Below are 13,720 nucleotides of genomic sequence, written 5' to 3'. Positions count from 1 at the left end.
CGTGTGCTACAACAAAAACATAATACTCGGCATTCGAAGGGTTTGGTGGAGGGTTAGAAAAAGTAATGCAGTTGCCTAAAAGAGTCCCAAATTTGGTTAATGTTTTTTTCTTTTTAAAAATATGGGAAGGCTCATGCATTTGCATGCCATCCTGGTGCAAAAACCAAGATAATCTTTGTCCTGTTCTAATCTTAGCGTCTGGGCTGTCAAAGCTAACAGGGCGTTAGCATTCAAACAGCTTTCACTCCAGGAGAGTAAATCCAAACTGGGACACATCATGAACATTTCCCGCAGGGTGAAGGGTGCGGCAGAGGGCGCCTGTGGCCTGAGTAAGGTCAGAACCTTCATGTCAGATTCTGCTGGCCTGAAGACAAATGCGGCGGTGGCCAAGGAAAGAGGAAAGGGAAGGTCCCCTCGGTGGAGTGGTGCTGAGAGGGGAGCCTAGGAACGCAGTCGCCACCCATCACACAAGGACGCAGGACTGTCTGACTGGTCAGGGATCGGACTCCGCTTCCGCCTTGCCAGCGGCATCCGTGGTGCTGACAGGAATGGCTCCTCCTCACCGGGGCCAGGAGCCGAGATGGCAGAGGGGCGTCGGTCTACACACGCCCCTGCCTGTGTGGGGACCCAACTTGTCGGAGGCCAGGGCAGGACCCAGGGAAGTGCGCTCTCAGTGCCCAGCAGCCTGGACAGAGTCCGGAGCTGCGCTCTGAGACCATCAGTGAGAGAGCCACCCGTGCAAGCAGGCGCATCAAAGTCCTGCCAACCCCTCTCTCCCTCTGGGTGACTGCTGCCTTCCCGGCAAGCCACGACCCCAAGTCTCCGTGATCCACGCTCACTTTTAGCAGGGGAGAGGAGCACATTGTAAACATTTCTGAATGAACAAAAATCATCGATGCAGCTGATTTGGACTGGAAAGGAAGGGGGAGAACCACCGCCCGAGGACGAGGAGGAGTGCTGGGGGCCGAGCTGCAGCCAGGCTCGAGGCTTGCCATGCACGCTGCCTGTGGGAGCAGAGGCAGGAGGGAGTGAGGATGCACGGGGTGGAGCCAGGAGCGCCAGGTACGGGTCTGTGTGACGGGGTGGGAGGACGGACGCGGCTGGGCACCCCCAACGGTCAAGGCAGCAGCAAGAGGACGCTATGTCCTCAAGGAGCTGCCTTGAAACAGAACCGGGACACGGATTCTCAGTGGACACGTGGAGCAGACACGCCGCGAGAATTAGGGGGCCTGTCCATCCACAGTAGTCCTGGTGTACCACAGGAACCACAGGAACACAGACTTCCAGTGACTCTGCAGAACACCCCATGACCCGACCTCCCCCATTGTGTGTGCACAGCCTCCCCTCATCGTGTGTGTGCACACGGCCTCCCCAATCGTGTGTGTGCACATGGCTTCCCCCATCGTGTGTGCACACAGTGTCCCCCCACCATGTGTGTGCACACAGCCTCCCCCTACCATGTGCACACAGCCTCTCCCCACCACGTGCACACAGCCTCCCCCATCATCTGTGTGCACACGGCCTCCCCCATCATGTGTGCACATGGCCTCCCCCATCATGTGTGTGCACAGTGCCCCTCCATCATGTGTGTGCACACAGCCTCCCCCCTCCCCGTGTGTGCACACGGCCTCTCCCCCATTGTGTGTGTGCACAGCCTCCCCTCATCGTGTGTGTGCACACGGCCTCCCCCCACCATGTCCACAAGCCTCCATCACGTGTGTGCACACAGCCTCCCCCATCATGTGTGCACAGTGCCCCTCCACCATGTGTGTGCACACAGCCTCCCCCATCATGTGTGCACAGTGTCCCTCCATCATGTGTGTGCACACAGCCTCCCCCCTCCCCATGTGTGCACACGGCCTCTCCCCATTGTGTGTGTGCACAGAGCCTCGCTCCTCCCTGTGTGTGCACACGGCCTCCCCTTCTTAGTCCCTGCCTAGGCACCCAGCCCAGAGAGACAACTCACCAAGCTTCAGCAGCCAGCCTTCCCGGTCTGGATTGAAGAAAGTGTGAGTGAGGTCATTCCCATCGTCCTCTGGGATTTTAAAGGGTTCGTTTTTTATGCTCTCATACAGATTCTGGATAGAAGACGACATTGCATGTCTCTGACTCCAGGAATCTCTCTTCCTCCCTTCCTCGTCACTCCCTCCATCAGCACTGAGCGTGGCCTCCAGTGAGCCACGACTCTGCCAGCTTCCGCGAGCAGAAGGACGTGGCCAGGTCTGCCTCCGGCAGCTCCCGTGACGAGACAGACACAGACGTCCGGGGGTGATCAGGAAGCCATACCAAACCACTGCCCCTTCCCAATTCCTTAGCTGGGCCCCGCTACCCATTTCTTGAGGAAGTCACACAGTTGAGTAACTGGAAGCGCAGGCCCTTGCTAAATCTAAATCCCAGGGGCTCCCTCAACCGACACCAAGGCCACCCCGGGGCTCACCCGGAGCAGCTCCTCGGGCAGGTCGCCTCCGTCGTTGATGCCGCGGTTCATGGCAATGAACCTCTCCACAGTGGGCTTATCTTTGACGTTGGGGTTGTGCAAGCTGGTGTTCAACATGATGATGGCAAAGGAGAGGACGTAACAAGTATCTGAAGACGAGACAGAAGCGGGGCGCTGTGGTGTGCTCTAAGTGCACAGACACACCCCTCCCAGAAGCGAGAGAACAGCCAGGGGAAACGGGGGATCAAAGGCTGCGCTCACAGGTAGAGGAATCACGCGTGGGGCAGCTCTGGGCTGCACCCTCCGAAAGTACAGAAAACACTAGTCTCAAAGGAGCTCACTCAGAATGAGAGTATGTTGTAAACAATCCCAAAAACAGTGTAACTGGGGCCAGCACTGCGGTGTACGGGTAAAGCCGCCGTCTGCAGTGCCGGCATCCCACATGGGCACCAGTTTGAGTCCCGGCTGCTCCACTTCTGACCCAGCTCCCTGGTATGGCCTGGGAAAGCAGTGGACAATGGCCCAAGTCCTTGGGCCCCTGCACCCACACAGAAGACCCAGATGAAGCTCCAGACTTTGACTTCAAACAGGCTCCTTTGCAGCTATTTGGGGAGTGAACCAGTGGATGGAAGATTTCTCTCTCTCTGTCTCTGTCTCTTCCTCTCTCTCTGTAACTCTGCCTTTCAAAGAAATAAATAAATCTTTTAAAAAACTAAAAAGAAAATACAAATTACCTAAGCTTCCACTGTTTACTTGTTTTGCTTTATTCCTTCTACATAAATGCGCCTGTGTGTCCGAAATCAGAAAAGCGCCTCACAGACACACACTGCACTGACACTGCAATCAGACACACACATGCACTTCTGCTCATCTTATCATTGGCCCGTGACATAAAAACTCTTCACAAGATTTTTAATAGCGGGGCTGGTGCTGTGGTGCAGTGGGTTAAAGTACTGGCGGCCTACAGTGCCGGCATCCCATATGGGTGCCGGTTTGAGTCCCGGCTGCTCCACTTCCAATCCAGCCTCCTGCTATGGCCTAGGAAAGCAGTAGAAGATGGCTAAGTGCTTGTGCCCCTGCACCTGTGTGGGGAAACTGGAAGAAGCTCCTGGCTCCTGGCTTCGAATCAGCTCAGCTCGTCATTGCAACTATTTGGGGAGGGAACCAGAGGATAGAAGACCTCGCTCTCCCTCTCCCTCTCTGAAAGTCTTTCAAACATATAAAATAAATGTTACAAAAAAGATTCTTTATAGTCTTGTGTTTCATAGTTCTGAGCTACTACAAATTATATTCCTAGTGCTTACTGTGGGGGTTTTGGATTAGTTCCGACCTTTTACTGTCATAAACACTGCGGAGTGTGCATGGGTCCCAGCCCTGGTGTTGCAGAGGTTACCATCCTACGCTGGTCGAATCTCCTCACTCACCCGTGGACTGGAACACCCCGGGGTTGCACTGGCAGTACCGCTGCGCAAAGGCCTCCATCATCCGGTCGATCTTCTGGGCCTCTCCAGGGAGCCGGAAGCTCCACAGGAACTGCCTGAGGGTGAAGGGAGGGCGGGTGCAGGTTGGAGACAGCTTACTTCTCCCGGAACTCAGTATCCAGGGACAGGCAGAGACCCGGCCTTCAGCCCCGTTACAGCGACTCTCCCCAGACTCGCCACCCAGACCACCGGTACATCATCAAAGGTACAGGACTGAGGGAAAGTGAAGATTTTCCTATTCCACAGCACGGCTCTCCTCCTAAAACAATGCAGAACTGAAACACAGACGGTGCTGATTTTAAACAAACTCCAGTTTCCAGAAAACCAGGCAGCGCGGCAGGAGAAGAGGAAACCACAGCTCTCAGAGCTGCTCCCTTTACGTCAGAGAGAGGCCACGGCAGACAGAAACCTGTCTAACGGACAGCACAAGACGGCGTTGTCCACAGACGACGAGGCCGCCGAGGAGGAAGGCTCAGTTTAGTAAAAAAAAAATAAATAAATAAGGTTTCTTTTTTTCTTTCTAGGAAGAAATGCAATGCACAAGAGCAGGAAATGAAAGGGTGTCCTACACTGCAGACTTCAAGATGTCGCGTTTTCACCCGTTTCCGAGATGTGAGGCCCCGGGGCGCTGCAGAAGCTGCTTCTGGACCTATCTCACTTTCAGCTACAGGAAGACTGGCTGCTTTCCTTTAAAATTCTTCAAGGCATTATTTTAAAATAATTTCCAAAGAGATCATTTCAACCAAACAGCACACAGCACAGACACATGGCCGAGGGCCCGCCCCTCGCCCTGGCAGCACTCACCGTAGCGCCTGCACCAGGTTCAGATCCGTGAACTCATGCAGCTCCACGAATGCGTGAAGAACCTGGATGTTAAACTCATCTCTGCCAAGAGAAGACACGGACGGGGGAAACACAGAAGTCAGACATCCCCGCTGAGAGCCCCGGCCGGGGTCTCGTGGCCACACTGTCGGGAAGAAGCCCGGGCTGGCTGTTTGCTGACTGAACAAGCAAGTGTCCTCCTGCTCTGGACAGAGCAGCGACTGTCCTGCGGACAAGCCGGCCCTCTGCACTGGGAACACTCGCTCCCAGGGAGGCTTCTTGGTGCAATGGTTAGGCCACCACCGGGGGCGCCTGCATCCCGCGTCGCAGTGCTGGGCTTCACGGCCCGCTCCACTTCCGATTCCAGCTCCCACCAGTGCGCACTCTGGGAAGATGATGGCTCAGGTGTTCGGTCCTTGCCACCCACGCCGGGGATCCAGACTGGGTTCTGGACTCCCGGCTTCAGCCTGATCCAGCCCTAGGATGTGCAGGCATTTGGGGAGCGAATCAGAGGTTGGGAGAGCTCTGTCTTTCAAATTACAGTGAAAGTAAATAACTAAATAATTCTTAAAAATCTCTCCCAGAACTTGAAGCACTTGGGAGTTGGGGTTTTTTAAATTGTAAACATTTATTTATGTATTTGAAAGGCGGAGTTAGAGTTAGAGAGAGAGAGAGAGAGAGAGAGAGAGAGAGAGAGAGAGGTCTTCTATCCTCTGGTTCATTCCCCAGATGGCTGCAACGGCCAGAGCTGGGCCAATCTGAAGCCAGGAGCCAGGAGCTTCTTCCATGTCTCTCACATGGGTGCAGGGGCCCAAGCACGTGGGCCATCTTCTGCTGCTCTCCCAGGTGCATTAGCAGGGAGCTGGACTGCCAAGTAGAACAACCAGGGCTCAAACTGGTGCCCACATGGGACACTGGCGTTGCAGATGGTGGCTTTACCCGCTGCCCCACAGCAGCGGCCCGGCGGAGTTGGTTTCTTGACCTCACTCCTCCCTGGCCTTCGCAGCACCCACGTGTCCGAGACTGACCTCTCCCCCAGGTAGTCGCCGATGGCCGTCTTGTTGAGCCCTTCGCCCTTGTACAGGAACTGCGCGAGGTCTTCGCACGAGTTCTTCAGCAGGTCGCTCTCGATCAGGAACTGGATCCCCTGGAAAAGACGACAAGCGTGTCCCAACGGCTGGAAAGAGGGGGACGTGGTGCGGGCGCCCGAACACAGGGTGGGCAGCAGACACAGGAGGTCTGGCGGGTCGCAGCTCAGGAACAAGGGCTTGCACTGCGCCCGCTCCCTCTTGGCTCACTTATGCTCTACGTGAGCCCATGCGAGCGCTGCGGAAAACCCCACCCGAACGCTGTGGACGCCGTCACTTCCCTTTTACTCACCTTTTTAGGGTCCATGTTAAATTTTTTCCTGCCCATGGCTACCTGTTTGTTCCTCTGCATGTTTTTCCTGTAAGACAATCACCACAGCCATCAGGACTCCAGGCACCCGGGAGGCTCTGGAACCCCAACAGAATCCCCGCACGCACGCACGCACGCACGCACGGGTATAGGGAGTTCTTAAAAAGACGGATTTATTTAGAAGGCAGAGTGACTGGTGCTGGAGGGGAGATGCCTTCCATCTGGTCACACTCCGAGTGTCCAATTGGAACCCTGCCCCCAGCTCCATGCTCACTTATTCTTTCACCCAACATCAGTGGTTTTTTTAAAAACATGATTTTTTTAAGATTTATGTATTTATAGAGATACAGAGAAACAAAGAGAGATCTTTCATCAGTTGGTTCACTCCCCAAATGGGCACAGCAGGTGGAGCTGGGCCAGGCTGAAGCCAGGAACCAGGAGCTTCTCCCAGGTCTCCCATGTGGGTGCAGGGGCCCAAGCACTTGGGCCATCTTCCACTGCTTTCCCAGGCTGTGAGCAGGGAGCTGGATCGGAAGAGGAGCAGCCGGGACTTGAACCGGTGCCCATATGGGATGCCGGTGCTGCAGGCTAGGACTTTAACCCGCTGTGCTGTAGCACCAGCCCCGCGTGATTTTTCTTACAATAGCCCCATTTTAAGTGCAACGTGAGTGATTCTGAGAAACTTCCCAGCTGTGCAGTCATCACGATAATCCGATTTTACAGAATTTTCACCACCCCAACAGAATGCCTCACGCCCACTTCCAGTTAACCCCGCCCCTCGGCAGCCAGCCACCCACCTCTGTCTCCAGGGATCTAAGTAGACTCCCACAGCACTGGGGTTCTCGTGCCTGGTTTCCTGCACTGCACAGAGCTCTGCAGGGCCACCGTGCAGGGCTGGGGCGGGCCAGTGTTTGCGACACCAGCACCCCACACCGCAGTGCCTGTCTGAGTCCCGACTGCTCCGTTTCTGACCAGCTTCCTGCCAACGTGCCTGGAGAGGCAGCTGATGGCTGCCCCTGCGTGGCAGACCTGGGCTGCAGCTCCTGGCTCCGGCTGCAGGCCTGGCCCAGCCCCGGCTGGGGCAGCCGTTTAGGGGTGCAGATGGGGGATGAGGGAGTGAGAACAGCAGGTCCTTTCCCTGCAAACTGCTGCCTGGGAAACCTCACCGGAACACCCCGTGCACGCGCAGCTAGAACGAGGCGCGGTGTTCAGATATGTAGAAAGTCCAATTTAATTTAAATGGTCATCTAACAATTTTTCTAAAGATTCATTTATTTCAAAGCACTACAGAGAGGGAGGGAGAGACAGAGAGCAATCTTCCACCCACTGGTTCACTCCCCAGGTGGCGCCAACAGCCAGGGCTGCTTCAGGCTGAAGCCAGGAGCCAGGCGCTTCGTCTGGGTCTCCCACACGGGTGCAGGGGCCCAAGGACTTGGGCCATGTTCTCTCTCAGGCCACAGCAGAGAGCTGGATCGGCAGTAGAGCAGCCAGGACACAAAACCGGCACCCATGAGATGTCAGCTCGGCTTTATCGGCTTCACCACAATGCTGACACCAGAACTTTTTTACTCTGATCTGCATTTCCCAATGTCACAGGAAAAGCCTGCTGCGCCACTCCCTGAGGGCAGCGTGACGAAGACAGGCCTGCAGGGGCGGCCTCTCCGAGCGGCTTTCGCCAGCTTCTCCTGGGGTCGGCCCCTGACGGGTCTCCAGAACAAAGCGCCAGTCCCACGGCTCCTGCCTCACCGCGGTGACCTGAGCTGACCTTCCAGACAGCTCCACGTGTCCAGTGCGTGAGCAGACAATCTCCGTGTGATTGAACAGCATCTGGGTCATTTCTATAAGATTCTACAAGATGTCGGCATCGGGTCTTTGAAAATGTGCAAGTCAGAAGGAACGGAAGCTGCTTGAGGAGCAAGTCCATCAGGAAGCTCAGAGCAGCCCCGTTCGGGAGTTCAATCCTGGACAAGCCCTCTAAGTTCTAAACTAAAAACCAACGGGCGGCCTTCGGCCTGGAGTTAAGCGGCCAGTCAGCAGAGCCCTGCCCCCGGCCCTGACGACGAGGCCCCATGCCCAGCTCTGGCCCGAGTCCAGCCTGCTAATGCAGACTCCGGGAGGCAGCGACGGCCCAAGTGCCCGGCTCCCTGCCACCCACGTGGGAGACCCGGGCCAGCATCAGCCTCTGGCTCCTGTGGGCAGTCGGGGTAAACCCATGGATGGGAGTTCTCTCTGATAAAAGCAAAATGTTTAAAAGTGAGCAGATAACTAGACTCCTGCTCCGGGACGCCCATCCTCAGATGCGGCTGGTGGGTCATCGACGTGCACAAGACCACCAGGCGAGGCTGTCGGAGGCCGTCACTCCCACTCCCGGGGTCTCTGGGACAGAGACCTGACCAAGCAAACGCGCAGTGGATTCTGAGAACGTGTGTGCAGATTCCAAGACACCAGAAAGGAGGCGAGTGACTGCGCCAAATCCGCTTTTTTTTTTTTTTTTCTGACAGGCAAAGTTAGACAGTGAGAAACAGAGAGAAAGGTCTTCCTTCCGTTGGTTCACCCCCAAATGGCAGCTAGGCCGGCGCGCTGCACCGATCCAAAGCCAGCAGCCAGGTGCTTCTCCTGGTCTCCCATGCGGGTGCAGGGCCCAAGCACTTGGGCCATCCTCCACTGCCCTCCTGGGCCACAGCAGAGAGCTGCACTGGAAGAGGGGCAACTGGGACAGAACCCGGTGTGATGGCGCCACAGGCAGAGGATTAGCCTAGTGAGCCGCGGCGCTGGCCGCGAAATCTGATTTCTTCATACTTTGCTTTATTTTACCTATTTTCTGCATTAAATGCGTATTACCTCATAATCAGTTTTAAAAAAAAAAGCCTTATTTTTGCCTTTTCAAAATCGAGGCGTACTTTTCAGGGCACACGGGGCTCACTTCGACGTGTTTTGACGAGGACACGCCCCTGTAACACGGCTGTGATTCACACTGAACGTCCTCCGCTGAGCGCCCTCCGGGCCCACCCTCAGAGCCAGCCGCTGCGGGACCGCCACCGTCGCGCCCAGTCTCCTGTCCAGAGCCTCGGGAGCGGCAGTGCACGGTGCCGACGGCGGCTGTCACTCGGCGCGGTGCCTGTGAGGCTCGCAGGCGCCGTGGCCCACCGGCAGCCCACTCCTCCTCACTGTGATACCCCGCGCCACCCACTCCCCTACTGGCCACTTTCGGCAAGAACTCGCTCTGCACAAACCTTTGTGGACGTGTTCTCGTTCCTCTCGGGGAAGCCCCGGGCGTTCAGCTGCTGGGTCACAGTGTGAGTGTGTCGAACATGCTGAGAAACCTCTTTCTGGGGCTGGGTTTGTGGCGAGGAGGTTAAGCCACCACCTAGACACCAGCATCCACAGGAACACTGGTTCAAGTCCTGCTCACTGCACTTCCGATCCCGCTCCCTGCTCATCTGCTGGGGAAAGCAGCCAACGATGGCCCAAGTGTTTGGGCTGCTGCTTTGGCCTGGCCCAGCCCCGCCATTGTGGTCATTTGGGGAGGGAAGTAGTGGACAGGAGATGTCTCTCTCCCTCTCTAAGTCTGCCTTTCATATAATTTTTTTTTTTTGAAAAACAACTGTTTGCCCTGAACAGCTACGCCGCTTTAGTCTCTCCAGCACCTGTCAGCACCAGGCACCGGCCGTCTTACAACTGCGGCGTCACCGCGCGGCGAGGGGCATCTCGTGGGGGCGCTGGTTCCTCGCTGGTGACGGTGCTGGGCATTCCTGTGTCCGCCATCCATGCAGCTTCCTCTGTCAAGGGTCTGCTCAAGCCTTTGTGCCCATTTTTAAAGTTGGGCCGTCTTATTTATTAATTTAAATTATATGTGATGTGATACTGTGTGTGTATTTTTTTTGGTATATATATTACAAATATTTCTCCTAGGGGCCGGCGCTGTGGCGTAGCAGGTAAAGCCACCACCTGCAGTGATGGCATCCCATAGGGGCACTGGCTGCAGTCCCGGCTGCTCTACTTCCGATCCAGCTCTCTGCTGTGGCCTGGGAAAGCAGGAGAAGACGAGCCAGGTCCTTGGGCCCCTGCACCCGCGTGGGAGACCCAGAAGAAGCTCCTGGTTCTTGGCTTTGGATCTGCACAGCTCTGGCCGTTTTGGCCAACTGGGAAGTGAACCAGTGGATGGAAGACCCCTCTCTCTCTCTCTCTCTCTCTCTCTCTGTCTCTCTCTCTCTCTCTCTCTCTCTGTCTCTCTGTGTAACTCTGCCTTTCAAATAAACAAACAAATCTTTAAAAAATATTTTCTCTTAATCATGGCTTGCCTATTCGTTGCTTTTAACATTTATCTTTTGCAAGAACAGATATTTTAAATTTTTATTAACTCCAAGTTATCCATTTCTTTTAAGCAATGATTTTTTAGACGGAAAGTGAGACAGCCGACACCCGAACAGCACACTCACAACACAAACACAAAGCCTGGAGGTGCGAGCCGGCTGCTTTCTGAGGCCCGGGCAGCTTCGTCAACCCCAGGGCAGCGCCAGCGCAGGGCCAAGATGACAAATCAAACGGTCTTATGCAGCCAGCCAGGAAGACTAAGGCCGGAGCGCAGACACAGAGCGCTGGGAACAGCCCATCTACTGTGTCAGCAGTTAAGGGATGGTCTGGGAACCCCCCAAAGTCAGCTCGCAAAGTCTCCGGTGTTTCATGTAATTGAAACGCACACACATGTGCACACACACGCGCGCACCCACACTCGCACACTCACACGCGCGCACACCCACTCGCACACTCACACGTGCACACACCCACACTCGCACACTCACACATGCGCGTGCACCCACTTGCACACTCACGCGCGCACACACCCACTCGCACACTCACACACGCGCGCACACCCACTCGCACACTCACGTGCGCGCACACGCACTCGTGCACACGCATGCACACCCACACTCACACACGTATGCACACTCATTCACATGCACACACTCACACACGCACGCACACACACACACTCCCTGTGGTGTCACACCGCGACTTCATCTCCACAGTGCCTTCCCTGATGTGTCCTGCAGGGGCAACTACACTCGGACGCAGCTGGGCACTGCCGCCCTTGTTCTCCTCTGTACACAGCGAAGACAGAAACTCTGGGCACAGGGACCACGGAGGGAAGGAACAACCGCTCACACACAGATTCAGGAGCAATGGAGCGCTCCGGGACCCTGGGAGTCCTCTAGGTCCACCTTTGCAGCAGAAAATCGCTGCCCCGAGGGCCTCCGTGGTGGAAGCCGGCACGCGCGTGCTCGTGGGAGCCGGAAGCCCCTCCCCCGATGTGCCACAGCCGGAGCCGGGGGCAGACTCACCTCTCCTCCGTGGACCCCAGGTGTTCAATCTCATTAGCTACTTCTGCTATCTCATCCTTCAGCCTCTGTGGAAGACAGCCAGGGGTCAGCAGGGAGGAAGCCTCCCTCCGGCCCAAATGAAACCAGATGGAGCCAATGAGATGAGGCAGAGAGCACACGGGGAGCACACATTCCCACGACGGTGAGCAACACAGGGGAACGAGGGTGGGAAGACGGCTCCCGACCTCGGAGTCCAGGGCCTGAGACGCTCACTGCCCTGAGAACGGCGGCTCGGGGCGGTCAGTGCAGGCTCCGGAACAAAGCTGCACCTCACCAAACGGCAGCCTGATGAAGCCGTCCCGAGACAAACCCGGGCACCCGAGGCCCAGCCGCTGGGCCAGCACGGCCGTGTGGGGCCAACACCGCGCCCTGCGGCTGGCCCAGGGCGTGCCTATCTCTCCCTCTCCCCACGCCAGCTCGGCCTCAGAACGGACGGATTCCCACAGGGAATGGGGACTGAAGGCAGCACCTGCTGGCCTTCCCAGCATCTGACAGTGAGGCAGGAGTACAGACCCACAGCCAGAACAGAGAAGTGTGTCCAAAAATGACGCTCAAGGAGAACCTGCACACGCGGGGCTGTGACACGCCTGCACACACGGGGCTCTGAGGACACGCCTGCACACACGGGACAGTGACACGCCTGCACACACGGGACAGTGAGGACACGCCCGCACACACGGGGCAGTGAGGACACGCCTGCACACACGGGGCAGTGACACGCCTGCACACACGGGGCAGTGACACGCCTGCACACACGGGACAGTGAGGACACGCCCGCACACACGGGGCAGTGAGGACACGCCTGCACACACGGGGCAGTGACACGCCTGCACACAACGGGACAGTGAGGACACGCCCGCACACACGGGGCAGTGAGGACACGCCCGCACACACGGGGCAGTGAGGACACGCCTGCACACATGGGGCAGTGAGAACATGCCTGCACACATGGGGCTGTGACACACCTGCACACACGGGGCTGTGAGGACACGCCTGCACACACGGGGCAGTGAGGACACGCCTACACACACGGGGCTCTGAGGACACGCCTGCACACACGGGGCAGTGAGGACACGCCTGCACACACGGGGCTCTGAGGACACGCCTGCACACACGGGGCTCTGAGGACACGCCTGCACACGCGGGGCTCTGAGGACATGCCCGCACACACGGGGCAGTGAGGACACGCCTGCACACACGGGGCAGTGAGAACATACCTGCGCACACGGGGCTGTGACACACCTGCACACACGGGGCTGTGAGGACACGCCTGCACACATGGGGCAGTGAGGACACGCCTGCACACACAGGGCTGTGAGGACACGCCTGTGCACACGTGCTGCTCTCCTACCTGAATGTCAGCCAGCAGCTCCTGTTTCCTCCGCCGTATGTTCTCCAGTTCTTGCCGCTCCTCTGCGGTCAGGTCACTGGGCACTAGGAGGAAGCAGGGAACGACACTGAGAGCGCGCTCACGTCACCAACATCACAGACTCCAGATTCCACCCGGGGACGCCGCCAGGAAGTGGAGATGCCGGCTTCGGTGAGCTCGGCGGGGACAGCCGTGGCTCCACACTTCAGCTTTCTGAGCAGGAGGCCTCACAGCACGCATGCGCCCTGAGGGAGGAGCCCTCAGAGGGGCAAGCCAGGCCCAGGAGACCCCAGGTTACCAGGGGGGCTGGCGCCTGCGTCCCAGCTGCTGAGTGCCGCTCTGGGCCTTGCCCCCTGGTGGTCAGTAATGGAACTGCGCTGCCTCAGGGAGGTGAACCCCAACCCCAGGCCCCCAGAAGCAGCAGGAGGGAGAGTGCTTTGGGGCCACTTGTGGGGGGTGACGGGGTGGAGGAGATTTTGTATGTGCAGAGTAAGGATGCAGGGAGGGGCTTAAAACTAGAACTCAAGATGTCCCCATCGCACACTGGAGTCTGGCTTCCATCTCCAGCTCTCGCGGTGGCTACGGAATTGAGCTCTGGTCACCCGCGTGGGAGACCCAGCCCGAGTTCTTGGCTCCGGTCTTGGCCGCTGTGGGCATTCACAGGGAGTGGATCCAGGGTGGGAGCTGTCTCTCGTAAGAACAGTAGTAGTGGTAACAGAGTAAGAGTAATAGGATATACGCCCGAGTGAGGCGATGCCTAACGCCGAGGCTGGCACTGCAGGGCTTCCTCTCTCCGGCCTTCTGTGTTGTTCAGGTTTTTAAGGGTGTACTT

The 13,720-nt window shown here is 57.2% G+C and overlaps 1 protein-coding gene across 2 annotated transcripts in view; it reads right to left on the bottom strand.

The window, feature by feature from the left end:
- CYTH1 (cytohesin 1) overlaps window positions 1–13,720 on the bottom strand; it is a 121,611-nt gene that overhangs the window by 40,345 nt on the left and 67,546 nt on the right. The window contains exons 2-9 of one of the 2 annotated variants that reach the window (XM_062216412.1): window positions 12,871–12,953; window positions 11,481–11,545; window positions 6,121–6,187; window positions 5,769–5,887; window positions 4,723–4,803; window positions 3,862–3,974; window positions 2,438–2,586; window positions 1,966–2,078 (exon numbers count right to left, since the gene is read on the bottom strand). In XM_062216412.1, the coding sequence (XP_062072396.1) occupies window positions 1,966–2,078; window positions 2,438–2,586; window positions 3,862–3,974; window positions 4,723–4,803; window positions 5,769–5,887; window positions 6,121–6,187; window positions 11,481–11,545; window positions 12,871–12,953 (790 nt within the window). The remainder of the gene's footprint in view (window positions 1–1,965; window positions 2,079–2,437; window positions 2,587–3,861; window positions 3,975–4,722; window positions 4,804–5,768; window positions 5,888–6,120; window positions 6,188–11,480; window positions 11,546–12,870; window positions 12,954–13,720) is intronic. The other variant, XM_062216411.1, reaches the window with a different exon arrangement.

Source organism: Lepus europaeus, chromosome 18, assembly GCF_033115175.1.
Source record: "Lepus europaeus isolate LE1 chromosome 18, mLepTim1.pri, whole genome shotgun sequence".
Taxonomy (NCBI): Eukaryota; Metazoa; Chordata; class Mammalia; order Lagomorpha; family Leporidae; genus Lepus; species Lepus europaeus.
Note: the sequence above shows the minus strand (reverse complement) of the source record. Positions and strands in the feature narration are given on the sequence as shown.